Source organism: Lactuca sativa, chromosome 7, assembly GCF_002870075.4.
Source record: "Lactuca sativa cultivar Salinas chromosome 7, Lsat_Salinas_v11, whole genome shotgun sequence".
NCBI classification, from domain to species: Eukaryota; Viridiplantae; Streptophyta; class Magnoliopsida; order Asterales; family Asteraceae; genus Lactuca; species Lactuca sativa.
Window position 1 is genome coordinate 12,246,925 of NC_056629.2, and position 16,363 is coordinate 12,263,287.

A 16,363-nucleotide genomic window follows, 5' to 3' on the forward strand; every position below is an offset into this window, starting at 1 on the left:
AATCTGAGGGCCGCGCCGTGGTCCCTGCAGCCAGATACTTTCCATAAATGTTGGTGGGTGGGGTGGTTGACTGTTGCATTTATTGCAGCCAACTGCCCTTCTAACTCATCAGGTTCAATTATTTTCTCGCAAAATTCAAAAAATCATAAATTCTTCACACGACCTCTGTTTTCGACGTTTTTTATATCCACGAGTTCGTATTGACGTCTACTACAACTTTCTTTTAGATAACTTTTGCTAAAAATTAATATATTTTCACTTTCATTTTTATAAACAATGGTTTATATATTTTTATCTTGAAAAGTAAAAACGAAGTGTTATAATGATGTGGTTGAGTTTTCGACACCATTTCAAGGTCATCATCGTGGGGAGATTAAGGTTGGGAAGTTTAGGTTTGAGGCTGTTGAAATTTTTGGAATTGATTTTGTGTCTGGTTGTTGGAAGTAGTTTGGTTGGAATTTTTGTTAGAAAATGGATGGTTGTGGAGTAGGTGAGGTTGTAGGAAATAACTTGTTCATGAACCCTTTGGTTGGTGATTCGAAATGTGGTATTGACAAGATGTTGTGTTGAGTATGTATAGAACGGTGGGTGAAGTGGGGTGTGTTTGGATTTTGATTCGTTTTGGATGTTTGGTGAACGAGAAATAGTTTGTTTAAGAGAGAAAGAATTGGTCACAAGAGCGTTCCTCTTTCTTTCTTCTTTGTCACCGGTTGTAACTCTACCTACACCACTAGTCGACCATGCCACTTCATTTTATGGGTCTCCTTAAGAAGGTATACTGTATAGCCTAAACCTTCATGCTCTTTCCTTTCTAATCTCCAAATCAAGAACAATAAATGAAGAAATGGAAATTTTAAAATAGAAAACCATGTGCATTCCTAACCATGTTCAACCAGATCGGTTCAAGAGAAAAATGGGTTCAACCGTACTGTTTGAATAATAAAAATATCCAGTCCGACATGTAACAAATTGGCAATGAGAGAACCAATCCAAAATCAGTCATTCCTTGTTTTTTTTTTTTTCCGAGTAAAAGTAAATTAAACCTTGAAGCAAGCCGTTCAAAACAAGATCTCAACAAACTTTCGGTATTAAAGTGATAAAGGTCTCAATAATCTGGTTCAACCCCGTAATTGTCTTTTTGAAATCGATGAGAAACTCCTTCCCGCCAACCAAATTAATGTCATGCCTTTTATTGTTTGTAGTTTATACCTCTTTTTTCATTCTTTTTTGTCGAAGTATATAAGGTAGGTATATATATATATATATATATATATATATATATATATATATATATATATATATATATATATATATATATATATTAAAGTATGTCTTATTTTTTTATAAATAAATTAAAAAAACTAGGCGGGTCTTCGGATCCACCTATTAGGGATGTCAACGAGGCCAAATGGGACGAGGGTTGCAACCGCCGCCCCGAAAACTCCTTTGTTCGCCCGCCCCGCACCCGAAATCTATTTCCATCCCATGCCCTCCCCTGCTCCTAAATTTCTAGATTACCTGATTGATTTTGGGCTAAAGAAGCTTTTGTTTTGGACTGAAAAGCTATTTTTGGGTAAAAATAGTTACTTTTAGTAGAATATTACATGTTAAAACAAAAATGTTATGGTATCTCGTGGGGATTCATAGAAAATAAAACATAGAAAATTAAAATCCTAAATTACTAAAAAAACATAGAAATTTAAACCTAAATTACTAAAAAAAACATAGAAAATAAACCATAAATCCTAAAAAGCTTAAAACCTAATTTCCATATTTTTCGCAGACTTGTTGTTGAATTTTTAAAAACGTCGCAAGATATTCCGGGTCAAGATCCGGTTGGGGATTTATGTTTATAATTTGAAGATCGGTAAGTGCTATTTTTCGGCGACAAGCTTCCTTTGTTGATTCATATTTTGTTTTTCTAGAAAAAGTAGAGTATTGTTTATTTTTTCCGCAAATATGTCTTCGCTACTCGTTTTTCCGGATGAAGACACCGCCCGTTTCGCTTTGTCCCTTCCCGGTTGACCTTCTCCTTCGGTGCTGTCGAAGATCGAGACCACAATCCACGCCCATCTTCGGATTAGGGACACATTTTGGATAGTTACGATAATATTCTCACTCTTTTTAGTGGCTGAATGATTTACCATTGTTGGTAACCTTGTATTGGTATAATGCGGCTGTGAATATTAAAATCGGTGCTACCACTTTTGTACATATAGGTAAAAGATATAAGTTTAATTTTGAAAGTTAAATAATTTTTTTTTATTTCCAACGTATACAACAAGGATCAAATATGTTAAGGGAAATGATACAAAAGCCTTACAATGTTTCAAAAGTTGGTCGATTTAGTCCATAAAGTTATTTTAGTACTTTATGAGGACAAAAAGTGGATTTTGTGTGTTCTAACTGGTCACTTTGGCCAAATTGAAGGGGTAAACCGGTTACCTCTTATAAAATGGATGAACAAAAGTCCAAAAAAGGAAAATACAAAAAATTCAAAAACTACTACAATCATTACCATGATCACATTCATCATTCCTCTCAATTGACTATCGATTTTCTTTTAAGATGTTGAACATAAATTGATGAGAGTGAGCTTGAACTCAAGTTTCTTCATCGACCATTATCTCCATGACTCCATCATTAACAGCTTACCCAACCATACCCACCATAAGTTGCACCACTGTAAGAATCTTTATAACCCAACATCACCAACATATTCTTCACAACCAACCCTTCACCACCTCACAAACCCTTCACATCCTTCATAAGCCATCAAAAAACACCACTTCATCATACATAATCATCAAACCTCACCCGTATAAACACCATCTCAGTCACCATTCACACACCTTCATCGTCATTGAACCAACACCACAGAACACCATCTCCATCCCACCATGTCATCACTCCTTTAACCTATTATTTGATTTTTTTTCTATACTTTCGTGCGGGAGAACAAAAAAGAAAATTCATCTTGTGGCGTGTTTTTATCCTGTTATGATCATGTGGTTGTACTTCAATTTTTTTTGGAGTGTTTAGGGAATGATCGATAAGCAACATAACGAGGAGAATCTCATCTTTTTGGAATGATTGGAGAGGTAGAGAGAAAGAAGTTGAAATCCGCAACTCGATTGAAGGGAAGGAGGTGAACCTTGTCATCTTTTGGTGCAATTAGAGAGAAAGAGAAAGAAGGAGTCTGCGATCAATTTTTCCTAGCATTGATATGGTGGGGGTGTTTTGGGTTTTTCACAATAGTGCACGATGTGACATTTGTTAATGATGAAGATGGTAATGACTGTGGTGGTTAATGTGAAAGAGATAATACCAAGCTTCAAGCCCTTTGATGAACATTTTTTTTGTCGTTGTTTTGTTGGTGAGGAAGAGGATAACATGTTGTTAAAGGTCAGAGTGATTAAAATAATAGGTCATAACCCACTTTATGCCCTTATAAAACAAAAATATACTTTATGGACCATTTAAAACAAAAACCAAAAACTCGATGGGCTATAATGTCATTTGCCCAATATGTTATCGTTTCCCTTCCATCTTCTATTCTTCACACGTTTTTGGTATCACGTCACAAGCCATGGATAGGTGTGTGAGTCACAAGCCATGAAAATGTGTTCACATGTGGGTAGCCATGCCACATAGGCCATCAAGCATATGTTTCTTCCCCATACCACCTAGCCTTATGAAACACACAATCTTTAATGATAGTCTTCATTGGTACGGATTTTCATGAATGGTCTACACTCATCAAACGATTCATATATATGTATAAAATTTTCATGAATGGTCTACACTCATCAAACGATTCATATATATGTATAAAGTTTTATTACACTAACTCAAATACATGATGAAAGAAAATATAAAAGGAAAAACGCTTTAACAAAAAATATTTGTAACAAAAATATAAATAGATAAATTGTTAAATTTTAATATCGATTCAATTAAAAAAAAATCAAAAGCATGAAATATAATTTTTCCTCACAATTAATTCACAAATTCCTCCCTCAATACAATCAGTACCAATTCCTAACCACCATACAATTATCATCTCCTTCCCTCCAGTCTAATGGGCATGGCCACAACATCTTCCCTTCCCGCCATTTCCAACATCTTCACCCCTTTCAGTCCCCCCCAAACCCACCGAACCCTAACCACCCGCTCCTCACTCACGTCACAATCTCTCACCTCCGCCAAATCCCACCTCCTTCATCTAATATCCGACCAAAACAGAGGCATCGCCACCCAATCCGATCCCCAAAAGCTGGCGCAGATCACTGACGCCATCGACTCTATCGCCTTAATCAACCCTGACCAGATCACCACCAACAACTCACTCTCTGGTACCTGGCGCTTGCTTTGGACCACCGAGAAAGAACAGCTGTTTATTATCAAGAACGCGGGCTTTTTCGGGACGAAAGCCGGAGATGTTTTGCAAGTGATCGATGTGGAGAAACGCAAGCTCAACAATGTCATTACTTTCCCTCCCGATGGTGTCTTCTTTGTTCGATCCGATATGGAAATTGCTTCATCTCAGCGTGTCAATTTTAGGTATACTTGATTCATTTTCCACTGGTATATCAGCGGATGAATTCCACCTTAACTTAGCACCATTTTTAGTTCCAATAGCAGTGTTCCTTATAACTTTTTAGATAACTTTCATCATTGAATATATGTACATAACCATCAGAATACTACAAATGGACAGATGTTTGACATTCAAATTGTGCTCATTTTGATTTGGGGTCATTGTTGTAGGTTTACAAGCGCGGTTTTACGTGGGAATGAGTGGGAGTTTCCACTGCCACCATTTGGTCAAGGATGGTGAGTGTTATGCTTTCTTGATTCATACTATTATCTTACATCACCCGTCTCTACTTGGAACAAAAATTCCAGTTTCACACAAAATAAAAAGAAAATTCATTTCAATTTCAATTAATAACCTATCATGTTTGACTTCTCGAGTCAAAGCATATACCTGTTCCTTTTGGTAAGTTAATAAGATTTGTATGATTCTTCTATGATGGGATTAGGTTTGATTCGGTCTACTTGGATGATGATATTCGAGTTGCTAAAGATATACGCGGAGATTACTTGGTTGTTGATCGTGCTCCATACCAATGGAAAGAATGAGAGGTATTCCTAACCAAGTTTCATGGGATACATGCCTTATACTGTGTTTATAACATGGACATGGACCCTCATATGTGAAAAAAAGATGTAAATGCCCTAATCCTCAACCTTATTGTGTTTTTAAATGTTTTTCTTTGTTCCTTTTTCTCTTGCATTTCGGGTGGACTATTTCGGGCTTTCCCTTTGATTGTTCCATCAATGAACATAAAATATTTGAAACTTCATTGATAGAGAATTGGTTTGGTCGTTACACAACTGTTGATGTTCATTCTATAGATCTTTTCTGAAATTGGGCTCTTATAGATTTTCAGTATATGTATGTGGTGATTCCAAAAACTTTTTATCTTTTGTAATGTCAACTTTTGAGATCTTCTAATCAGTGTAATCTAGATAATAGATATGAAATTATGTCCACCGGATAATAGATACTAAAATATGTCCATATAGATTTATGTATGGTATCATAATATTGGTATTTCTAGGGTTAGTTGTATTAAAAACTATATATAAACATTTTTTTCTGGTTTAAACTCAACTTTAGTTTTTTCTTTTATTCCAATTTGGCCCATACATGTCTCATTTTTTTTATTTAGCCCTTACAATTTTCATTTTTTTGATTCGGCTATTACATTTTTTTTTTCCGATTAAACGTCAATTTTTTTTAATCATAAAGAAACCATTAAATCTTTGTTATCTTGGAAGATTCATTGCATTTGTTTCCACAATCAAATGACAACTTTACAATGGTTTGGAGTAAATATAGAGACTGAAAACCCATTGCTTGATGATTGCATTAATTCTCTCCTACGTGGCTTCATCGATTGAGGCGTGGCTTCATCGATGTGGTTAAGAACATTGTAGGCAAATGTAATGATTTGGAAAAGTTTGATGCGAAATGATCATCAATTTGATCAAGGGTAATCGACACCGCACCGAGTATTTTATGTTGGTTATGACGAATGAATAGTGAAAATAGTTATTGTTGGCTTGTTATTCTCGTTAGGAGTCGGCAATCCTTTTTTCTGGAAAAGTTCAACCTAGGATGCATAACGATCAAATCGATGATCGCTATGTATCTTGCGTTGGTGTAAGCTATCAAATGTATAAATCTTAGGAATAAATCTTTGCATTAAAGATGTAAATCCCGTAATCAAACGGTTAATTTTTCCTTTATAGCCAAAGATAGAAGATGTCTATGTGTATATATGTGTATACTCTATTTTGTGAGAAGTAATAGAATATAGGGTTTCTCCAAAATTGACATTGTATCAGAGCCTCATCCTTAATTTCTCTATTTTCTTGACCTTTTTTTTCAACACTATGGTGGAGACCGATAACTCAGAAGATGGCCATAGTAGATCTCATTCCGACTCTACCATCAACGAGATAACAAGATAGCGCTACTGGATGACCGGAGTTCTGAACAAACATGTTCATACCCCAACTATAGATACTTTTGCTGCCCGGATTGGCAGAAAGTTGAATGATACCAACTATGTATTGTGGTCTCCAGTTGTCGAGATTTACATCTCTGCTAAATACAAGTTGGGTCATATCATTTGCGACCTCCCTCCATCATATCTAAACTTTCGCAGACAAAGAACAAATAATGCCATTGTTAAATGGTGGTTAATTAACTCCATAGACATGTCACTCATCAACAATTTTATTCGTTTTCCAACAACCAAGATGGTGTGCGATTCCATTACCATTACTTGCTTTGACGAAAGTGACACCTCCCAATTATACAACCTTCGACGACATGTAATGTGCCTTAGACAAGTCGACGATTCCTTAGAAAAATAATTCAACGACCTTCAAGGTTTGTGGTGTGAAATCGACTTTCATAGTCCAAATTTGATGGAATGTGCCATTGATATTAAACACTACAACAATCTGTTTCAAAAAGATCTGGTCTATGTTTTTTTTGATGGTTTGGATGACAGTCTCGATAAAATTCGAGGGGATGTTTTACAGACATGCCCGTTTCCCTCGGTTGAACATGCATATGCATAAGTTTGTTAAGAAACTATTCGACAAACTGTTATGACCTCTGACAAAGGGAATGATACTCTAGGAGTCGTATTATCCTCCAAAGGCATTAGATCAACATGATCGTCTTCATCTTCCAACTCTCTCTCCTGGCTAATGTAAAATCCATCTACACAAAGTCATGAACCACATCTGATGGAACTAAATGTTCTCATTGTGGTAAATCCAAAACACACCCGTGAAAGTTGCTTCAAACTACATGGCTATCCTGAATGATGGAACGAGCACGATGTGACAATCCAAGAATTGATGGTTAGGTTGCATTGGTTACAATAGAACCTTATCTTTCACTCCACCAGTCGAGCCATCACAAGGAATAACATGCTTTTCAGATTCATGTAACTATCATAATGACATTCTCATTCCCTTCAAGAAGATGATAATAATGCTTGATACTTGACTCAGGGTCACCGATCATATGACATATAATGCAACTGATTTTTCTAAAACAACACCACCAAAACGTAGGAGTATTGCAAACACAAATGAAATCGCATCCCCTTGTCACATGAGCTGAGACTGTGATTTTTGCACCCACTTTATCTCTACATATAACTTGCTTGTTTCGTCACTTTCTCATAAATTGTTATCTATTAATCAAGTTTCAGCAGATCTAAATTTTGTCGCTATTATCTACCATACTTTCTTCCTTCTCCAGGACATTCTCACCAAGGAGATCATTGTGTGTGATACTAGGAGGGGCATACTATACTACATGGATGATTTTAGCAAGGGATAAACATATCACATACACCACCAGGTTAATGTTAAAGAGCAAAAGATTTAGCTCTCACATCGTCAGGTGGAACACCCTTCCTTTGGTTGCATGAAAAATTTATTTCTTGATATGTTTTTAAATTTGCAAAACTCTAATTTGAATTGTCACACATGCACTCATATGTATGGGCCCCTTCTCATGTGACTACTATTTATAACATTCGTTTGTGTGTGATTTGTGTTGATGATTGTACTCACATGACCTTGCTCTACTTACTCAAACATACAGATGAAGTGTTTAAAGTGGTCCTTTCACACTATGATATAGACTTAATTTTCGGCTAAACTTCAAATTCTTAGATCTGATAATGGCGGAGAATATGTCAACCATTAGTTTAAAGATTGCCTTCGTCATCATGGACTTAAATATTATACTTCATGTCTACACACCCCTGAATAAAAACCGTATCACCAAAAGAAAAAAATTGACATATTCTCAAAATTTCCTGTAATGTCCCAAAAATTCATAGTAAAATTTTCATTTTTAAAACAATAAACCATACAAATGAGTTGTTCCAAAACCGATCAAAGTGAATATACAATTTAAACATCAATGTAAATATTGAAAATTTCCAATGTGGAAAACTCCGGTGGATGCAATGTAGTCACGCCGGGCCCTTCCCTTTCGTACCGGAAGTACATGAAACCATAAACATAAAACCGAAAGCACAAATCTTAGTGAGTTCCCCAAAATACCACATACCATACATACAATGGGCCCCGCCTGGTATACATACAAACACATATAATACATGCAAAAATCATAAAGACAGCTAGCATATTATAACATAATCCAATGGGCCGACATTGGTGCCTTCGACACGTAAGTACTACTACTTCCGTCCTAAATTGATAGTCCACTTTTGACTTTTGAAGTATTTTTTCTTCATTTTTGAACTTAAATATTTTTGTTTTTGATAGATAATACTTGATGCAAAACATATGAATGGATTGTGTTTTAAATGTTTTTTCATTGTTATAAGTTTTATCAAGTAATATATAACACAAATAAAAATATTTAAGGTCGAAGTTGAAGAAAAAAGACTTCAAAAATCAAAAGTGGACTATCAATTTGGGACAGAGGGAGTATGAGTCTATGAGAAGACTCACCTGAACTATTCAACAGAAGCTACCACCTACCTCAACAACAGATCAGCTAACCCAAGCTTCCTGAAGCCAAACCACTACCAGACCTTAGTCAAGTACTCCATGCTACCCAAGGTTGACCAAAAGTCAACTGGTCAAAGTCAATCCACTTGACACCCACGTCGTGGTCAACCCATGGCCACACCGTGGCCACTTAATCCAGTCCCGATCAAAATCTGCTACCATGCCGTGGGCACGTCCAGACGAAACAAACACGATAAGTCCCGCCGCCACGCCATGACGTTCCTTGGCCATGCCGTGGTCCTCAGTCTGAAAGGCTTTTCTTCAAAAAGAGCTTAATTCATAAGGACCAAAGTTAAAACATCAGATTTGATTCCTAATGGCTTCATAATGGATAAAGCTCCCAACTTTATTATTAAGATGGTGCAAATCACCAAGATCTAGACTTTAAGACTTAAAGGGTGTAACACCCGATTCAAAGAACTTTTCAGTTTAGACCCTTGTTTTCTTAAATTTTTGGCACTTTGGTCCAAACGCCTGACGTTTGGCATAGAACGCTAGGCGTTCTATGATGGACGCCAGACGTTTACACGTAGATACCTAACCCTAATTTTTAGGGTTTGCACCATATTTAAAGAACATTATGGCCTCAAAACCCTTCACCACTCCAGCCTCCATCCTTATTTTGAAAACCCTAAGTGTGTATGAGAGTTTGAAGCCTTGTGCATCTTTTTGGTATCATTTTAGTGTTCTTGATAAGATAAGGAAGATCTTTGGAGTATTGTGGTTGTTCTCTAGCTTGTGGATCTGGACTCTTGACATCATGGAGCATCATTTTGTGGTATAAAGTTATGAACTTGATCATCATATCTCTAGATCTTGTTTATGTTAGAAGTTTATGCTTATTAGCCCCATTTTCTTGGTCTTTTTGGGTAGGAGCTAACTTAGACCAAAAGAGTTGTCCTTTTGGTCGTTTTAGGGTAGATTAAGTGATAAAATTATGATCTTGGACCTTCTTTTCACTCCATGCAAGTTTTGAGGTGTCTTAACGGGTTAAGGAGTCGGAGTTTGAGCTTTTGGGCTCAGTGTAACCATGCATGGCCATAAAGTTTGCAACTTTATGGCTTTAAATGTTCTATTAGCTATGGATATGAAGTTTGGAGTTGATATCTTAAGCCATTAAGTCACTGGTTTGGAAGTTGGTGAACATCGAGCAAACGGAAGGCGTTTGCGTGTGAACGCTCGGCGTCGTATGGAGGAACGCCATGTGTTCTGTGCAGAAGCCCAATGTGTCATATTTGGGCCTTGAGTTAAGGGTCTTGGGCTTAGTCTAGTTGGGCTTGTATAAAAAGGGAAAAATGGTATCTTGCCCTTATCTCGATAAGGAATGGACTAGACCATGGTTTTAAGTTAAACCCTAACTATTGATTGGGTTTGTTTCTAGTTTTGATTTAGCATGAGGAGCAGTGTTCCTTGCGGATCGAGTGTTGTTTTAGTTATCATCAGTTGAGGTGAGTCTCCTCACTTATCTTGTGGGTCGAAGGCACCAATGTCGGCCACTAGGTTTTGATATGTTAGATGTCTTTGTGACTATTGCATGGAATGTCGGGCTAGGCCTATTTGTATGCTGGGCTAGGCCCATTGTATGATGGGCTAGACCAATTTGTATGTAGGGCTAGGCCCATGGATCAGGAAGGGCTAGGCCCATTGTATATTATGTAGGTGCTAACTGTCTTTGTCAATTTTGCATTTTTTGGATCGGGCTAGCCCTATTGGTTTGACAAGGCTAGGCGCATTATGGTGGACTGGGCCCAATATGCGGCCTGGGCCCAATGTGAAGGCTAGGCCTGTTGGTATGTATGGTATGTGGTATCTTGGGGAATTCACTAAGCTTTGTACTTACGGTTTTTATGGTTATGGTTTTAGGTACTTCCGGATCAAAAGGGAAGGGCCCGACCTGATCACAACGCATCCACCTATGTTTCCGCATTATGATGATTTTGGGATTGTACTCTGATAACTGTTTTCTTGTAAATTACCTTTGAATATTTAGAAAATTGATAATGAATGTTTAATTTAAAGTTAATTAATGTTTGTTTGAATTAAAAATCGAAATTTTTACATCATAATTTTTGGGACGTTACAAGTTGGTATCAGAGCCCTAGTTTGAGGGATTCATGCACACTCTCGGGTATGTCTGAACTCAAACTGAGGAATTGATAATCCTTTGAAAGAAAATGAGTTTCTAAAAATATTTGAAAAAGGGAATAAATTTCTAAAAGGATTTTGTAAAGACAAAGGGGGTGTGGTGCGTGCAATAGGTCGAGCTCAAGTAAGTGATTCCCATAGTACCCATACATGTTTGTTATGATTATATGTTATGAGAATTACATGCAACAATGAGGCTAGGGATACTTTCAGGAATTGCATGATAGATTGGCCTGATATGTGATGCTTTGTAGCCTAAGAAGCATTGTATGCTATGCTAGATTGGGAATATCTATTGGTCTCAGTAATTGCGAAGTGTATGCTTTAAAAATTGTGTACGATTAGGATCATATAGTCGTAGAATGATTGATTTGAACTTATTTCTTTTTCCTCGTTTGGTTGTGGTCCTAGGGTAGAGTCTTTTATTCGACAGTCTATTTGATCATGTATCGTGTATAATTTGCATGCATAAGGCAACCGACAGTGAGAGTGGAAGTTCCTAGTATGAGTTTGAATGTTCTGTGGTTATTTTATGGATTGGAGTGCTATTGCACGAATTGCTTACTTTGTGCTTTGTGGAAATCTTAAATGATGTGAGTTAGCCATTAAGTGGATATGTTAAGTCTCATGTGACAACGGTTGAATAATCTCAGAGTATAGATTTGACCCTATTGCACAGCTCTTGTTAGAGTATAACCGTTGTAGGGATGAGTCCATTACTCGAAGGATTATCTAAGCTTTTTTTTTTGCATGTGATTGTATTCATGAGGTGGTTAACTGACATTACGGGGAGTTCTTTAGCAACTGATGGCAGGGTGAGGTCGGAAACCTAGGAAAGCCTAGGAAGTGCTTCAGTGTGTTTAGTTGCGCTGTTTAGCGAGTATTTGGTGTATCAGTTTGAGAAGGTGACTTAGAGGAATCGGGATGATTCTTGAGGAAAGTATGGATAGGTGTGGAAAGTAGTATTGGACCTGTACTACTGGAAGCACATGATCCATACTCGAATCGGGGAGAGTCCTGGAGAATCTAGGAAGCCTGTGGGATGAGGATTCTTTAGTATGTTCTAATAATTTGCATGGTTGTTTTTCAGAATGGTGATGATCACTCAGGAAGGAGGTTCGGGTTCGGGTTCAGGCTCAGGTGCAGGTACTAAGCCGATTGATGAACATATGCGGGAGTTCATCTCGTCGGAGATTACCCACGGTATTTTGGAGAAGACTCTTGCGATCTTTGGGGCGGTTAAGGAGGGGATTTTGGAGATTTTGGATGAGCATCTGGGCGCATTCCATACTGAGGTTATGGCTATTGTTGGAGCTCACACTCTTTCTTTCTGTGAGTTGCATGCTTATGGCTAGGGGTGTGAAAATTCGGATAGTTGATTTTTGATATCCGAATCCGTATCCGAAATTTCGGATACGGATTCGGATAATAAACCGGATATTCGAATTTCATTAATTTTAAATAAATATCCACATCTGAACATCCGATCCATAAAATCACCGCAACTCTTAAAATTAATAATAGCAACTATGTTAAATCTTGCGACATAGTTGAATATCGATAGCAATAAATAAATATATGTAGCATTTACTTAATAGTTTTTGATTATAAGCCAACGGACCAGGATTATAACAAACAAATATATAACGATTGTAAACGGAAAGGTTTGCAATAAAAGTTTGGAAAGAATGGTCACGGAAAAATTGAAAATGGTGGGGAACATTAGTCCATTAAGCATGTCAATGTTTCTAATTTCTCATTTTAAAATATTAAAAAATAAAGAAAAATTATTTTTTTCGGATATCGGATATTCAAAATATCCGAAACTTTATAAATTCACTATCCGTATCCGAATCCGAAAAATCGGATATCCGAAATTCGGATATCCGAAAATCCGGATATCCGAAATTCCGGATAATTTCAGATCGGATTTTCGGATTTTCGGATCGGATATTTTGGATGCGGATATTTTTGAACACCCCTACTTATGGCGCCCCCAAATTCTTTAGGGAGAAGGACCCCATTACCAGTAGGAGATGATTAGCGGATATGGCTAACGCTTTCAGGACGAGATTCTGCCCTGAGGGGTTGAAGGTCTGATTTGCCTCCTGTCTTCTGTAGGACAGAGCCCGAGATTTGTGGGAGGAGGTAGACTTCTCTTTGGGAGGGGAATCCCTGGTGACAATGAATTGGGATGAGTTTGTGACCTGGTTTAGGGTCGAGTTTGCACCAAATATTGAGGTGCTGCAGTTGGCGAGGGAGTCTCAGGGCCTTCGCCAGACGACTGAGACTGTGACAGAGATCACTGCCAAGTTCCGGGAGAGAGCTTTGTTGGTTCCGCAGAATGCTGCGGACGAGGAGATGAAGAATGTAAGGTATCATGACATGCTGAGGGATGACATCAGGGAGTTTTGAGTTTTTCTGGGTGCGAGACCCTGAATGATATGATTGCCAGAGCTTGAGAGCGTGAGAATGATTTAGAGTACCTCGGGAAGAGGAAGCTAGAGAAGATTCAGGTTTTAGTGGGCCAGATGAAGAGACCTAGGACTCAAGATTCATGTTTGGGAGGCCATCAGGGTCGGGGTTGTCGTGCCAAGTGCAGGAGGACCCATGAGGGAGGATGTTGGGAGGCAGGTCGAGGATGTTTCAGTTGTGGTCAGATGGGTCATTTTAGTAGGGATTGCTCTCGTGGGCCGTATCTCGCTGAGCGGGATTCAGTTTGTTCGGTTGTTGTTCCAGATCTTTGATGGGGTCAATTCAAAGGTATCGTTTGGAAGGTCTATGGTCGGATTAGCTGGTTAGTTCTCCAATGAAGTCAGAGTTTAGTCGTGTTAGCTTTTGTTTCGGTAGGATCAACAGTCGTCTATGGAAGGACCTTTGGGTCCAATCACTACCGTTGCTAGGGAAGGACCGGTAGCAAGAAGATGGTGATGGTAGTCGTATGAGTTTGTTTGGTCATTGGAAGTGCCAGGGGAATTTTATAATCTCAAGGGTCGAAGATGGTTAGAATTCAGAGATCCTTTTGAGGACGGGAAGTTGGAGTGAAGATTCGCCAGTTCCAGTCAAGGGTTATAGTCTTTGTCACCAGCATAAAAGACCTAAGGATTTGTTGCTGTATCATAGGAAGTGATTCGGATTATCGGTCTTGCTGAGATTTCGGGGAGTATTCATCTGGATTTTAAGAGTTGTGCTATCATTGAGATTGGCTAATAATGGAACGATGGCATTTGTAAGCTCAGGATGTCGACAATTTGAATCACAAGGTTGCGAGATGGATTGGAAATCCATCAAATCTTATGGATTGGAAGGGCGCAGTCGAACGAAAGTGGGGGAGAATCATTGGTCTAAAGGATTGCATAAGGAATGATATTCTCATTTCGTTGCACATCTTTAGTGACACATGGCGGGTATATGGATGGATCTAGGTCGAGGGTGGTGTTATAGACTCTCTGCCTGTTCTTGTCTGAACACTTGGTTGGTATATAGTTGGATGCGAGTTTGACTCAGGTTGATTTTGGTCGGTACAGTAGAGGTGTGGTAAGACCTTGGGCGGTGGCCATGGCATAATTGAAGTGTCATAAGACTGCAGAGTGGCCGTAGCATTCATTGGATTGGTAGATAATGTGGAAGTGTTGTAAGACTACGAGGTAGCCGCAACATTCACCAAGATACTAGGAAGTCGTTGAAACGTTGTAAGTCTGTGATGGGATCGTAGTATTCGCCAGATTGAGATAGACCATGGTTGAGTTGGTCCTTGGTATAAAGGAGGATCAGTTTGCACATTGGGCAAGGCGAACAGTATTGTCGGAGAGCATTTCTATGTAATAGGAGGAGGACCATTGGGGTTCGAGGTGAGGTTAGGCCTGTGTAGCTCTCGACGGAGTGAGACCCATCAGCGTGGCCCATTTGTTGGTATAGACTGGGTGCGACCCATGTGCGAGGCCCGTATAATTATGGCAGTGAAGGTGAGACCTGGTAGATACCGGTTGGGCCAAAGTAGATCATGGTTTTAGTGGGATGATTATGTGGCCAATTAGTGACATAGAGTGATGCATAGGCTAGTGTTACGAGGTCGATTTCAGACCCATGCGACCTTGGGAATCCCGCTGTCAAGGAAGGCCAAGTAAGTCGAATATATAACGAGAGGTTACTAAGTAACACTTGCAGATTAAAACTGGGAACTTTATATAAGATTGCAGAGAAAATTCGTGGATACAAATGAGGGAGAGGATGACCCTTTTTATAGGCTCTCCTGGAATACAAAGAGTCATGAAAACTAACAGCTAAACCAACTAAGAGACAAGGAAATGAAAAGTCACGTTCTGGAAGCTACAATGAAGGGACCTGTTCCAGAAATATCTAACTATGGGCTGGAGTAGACCCAACAAGGCAAAAACGGTCTACCTGAATATGGGCTGTAACATCCTCCCCTACTTGATTTCACGACGTCCTTGTTGTGTCTTTTTCATAGCTTCGAATTTCATCTTTGAATTGCCACAATGCGTCTTCTCGTTCCCAACTTGTTTCACCATCTTCCTCCCCTTTCCAGCGAATCAAATACTCTTTGCTGCTTGGCACTCCTTTCTTCCAAACCACTTGATCAGCTAAAATACCATCTATTTTCTTGTCAAATTGTGTAGTAATCATTGGCGGGGCACACTTCGATTTGTTGCGGTCTGGATCCTCCCCGTCTCTATGATACCGCTTCAACATACTCACATGTAGAGTCGTGGCGGCAATTCCAATTGGTAAGCTGTCGAATCATTCCTTTTTGTAATAGGGAATGGTCCTTCGTATTTCCTGATAAGGTTTTTATGTAATGACCTCAATGCCTTAAACTGATTTGGTAGGAGTTTTAGCATAACTAGGTCCCCGACTTGGAGTTTGAGATGTCGCCGCTTTGTATCTGCCCACTTCTTCATTTTCTTTCTAGCTTTGTCGATGTAAGCCCAGGCTTCATCAGCTTTTTCATGCCATCCCTGTGCAAACTTGAATGCTGATGGGTTGTTTCCTGTGTATGGGGTCGCCAATGCATCGGGAGTAAGGGGCTGTTGTCCCATCATGATCTCAAAGG

At 38.6% G+C, this 16,363-nt stretch overlaps 1 protein-coding gene across 4 annotated transcripts; it reads left to right on the plus strand.

Moving 5' to 3' along the window:
* Nucleotides 1-3,997: 3,997 nt before the first annotated feature.
* On the plus strand, nucleotides 3,998-11,142 carry LOC111904109 (probable plastid-lipid-associated protein 11, chloroplastic). Of its 4 annotated transcripts, none has more exons than XM_023899888.3 (4): nucleotides 3,998-4,563; nucleotides 4,771-4,836; nucleotides 5,046-5,148; nucleotides 11,008-11,142. In XM_023899888.3, exons 1-3 carry the CDS (start codon nucleotides 4,082-4,084, stop codon nucleotides 5,143-5,145), a joined length of 648 nt encoding a protein of 215 aa, XP_023755656.1. In that variant the 5' UTR covers nucleotides 3,998-4,081; the 3' UTR covers nucleotides 5,146-5,148; nucleotides 11,008-11,142. The 4 variants fall into 4 exon arrangements, with proteins under 4 accessions (XP_023755656.1, XP_023755655.1, XP_023755654.1 ...); XM_023899887.3 differs by lacking the exon at nucleotides 11,008-11,142 and adding an exon at nucleotides 7,894-8,159; XM_023899886.3 differs by lacking the exon at nucleotides 11,008-11,142 and adding an exon at nucleotides 7,856-8,159 and having other exon boundaries at nucleotides 3,999-4,563.
* The last annotated feature ends 5,221 nt before the right edge of the window (nucleotides 11,143-16,363 follow it).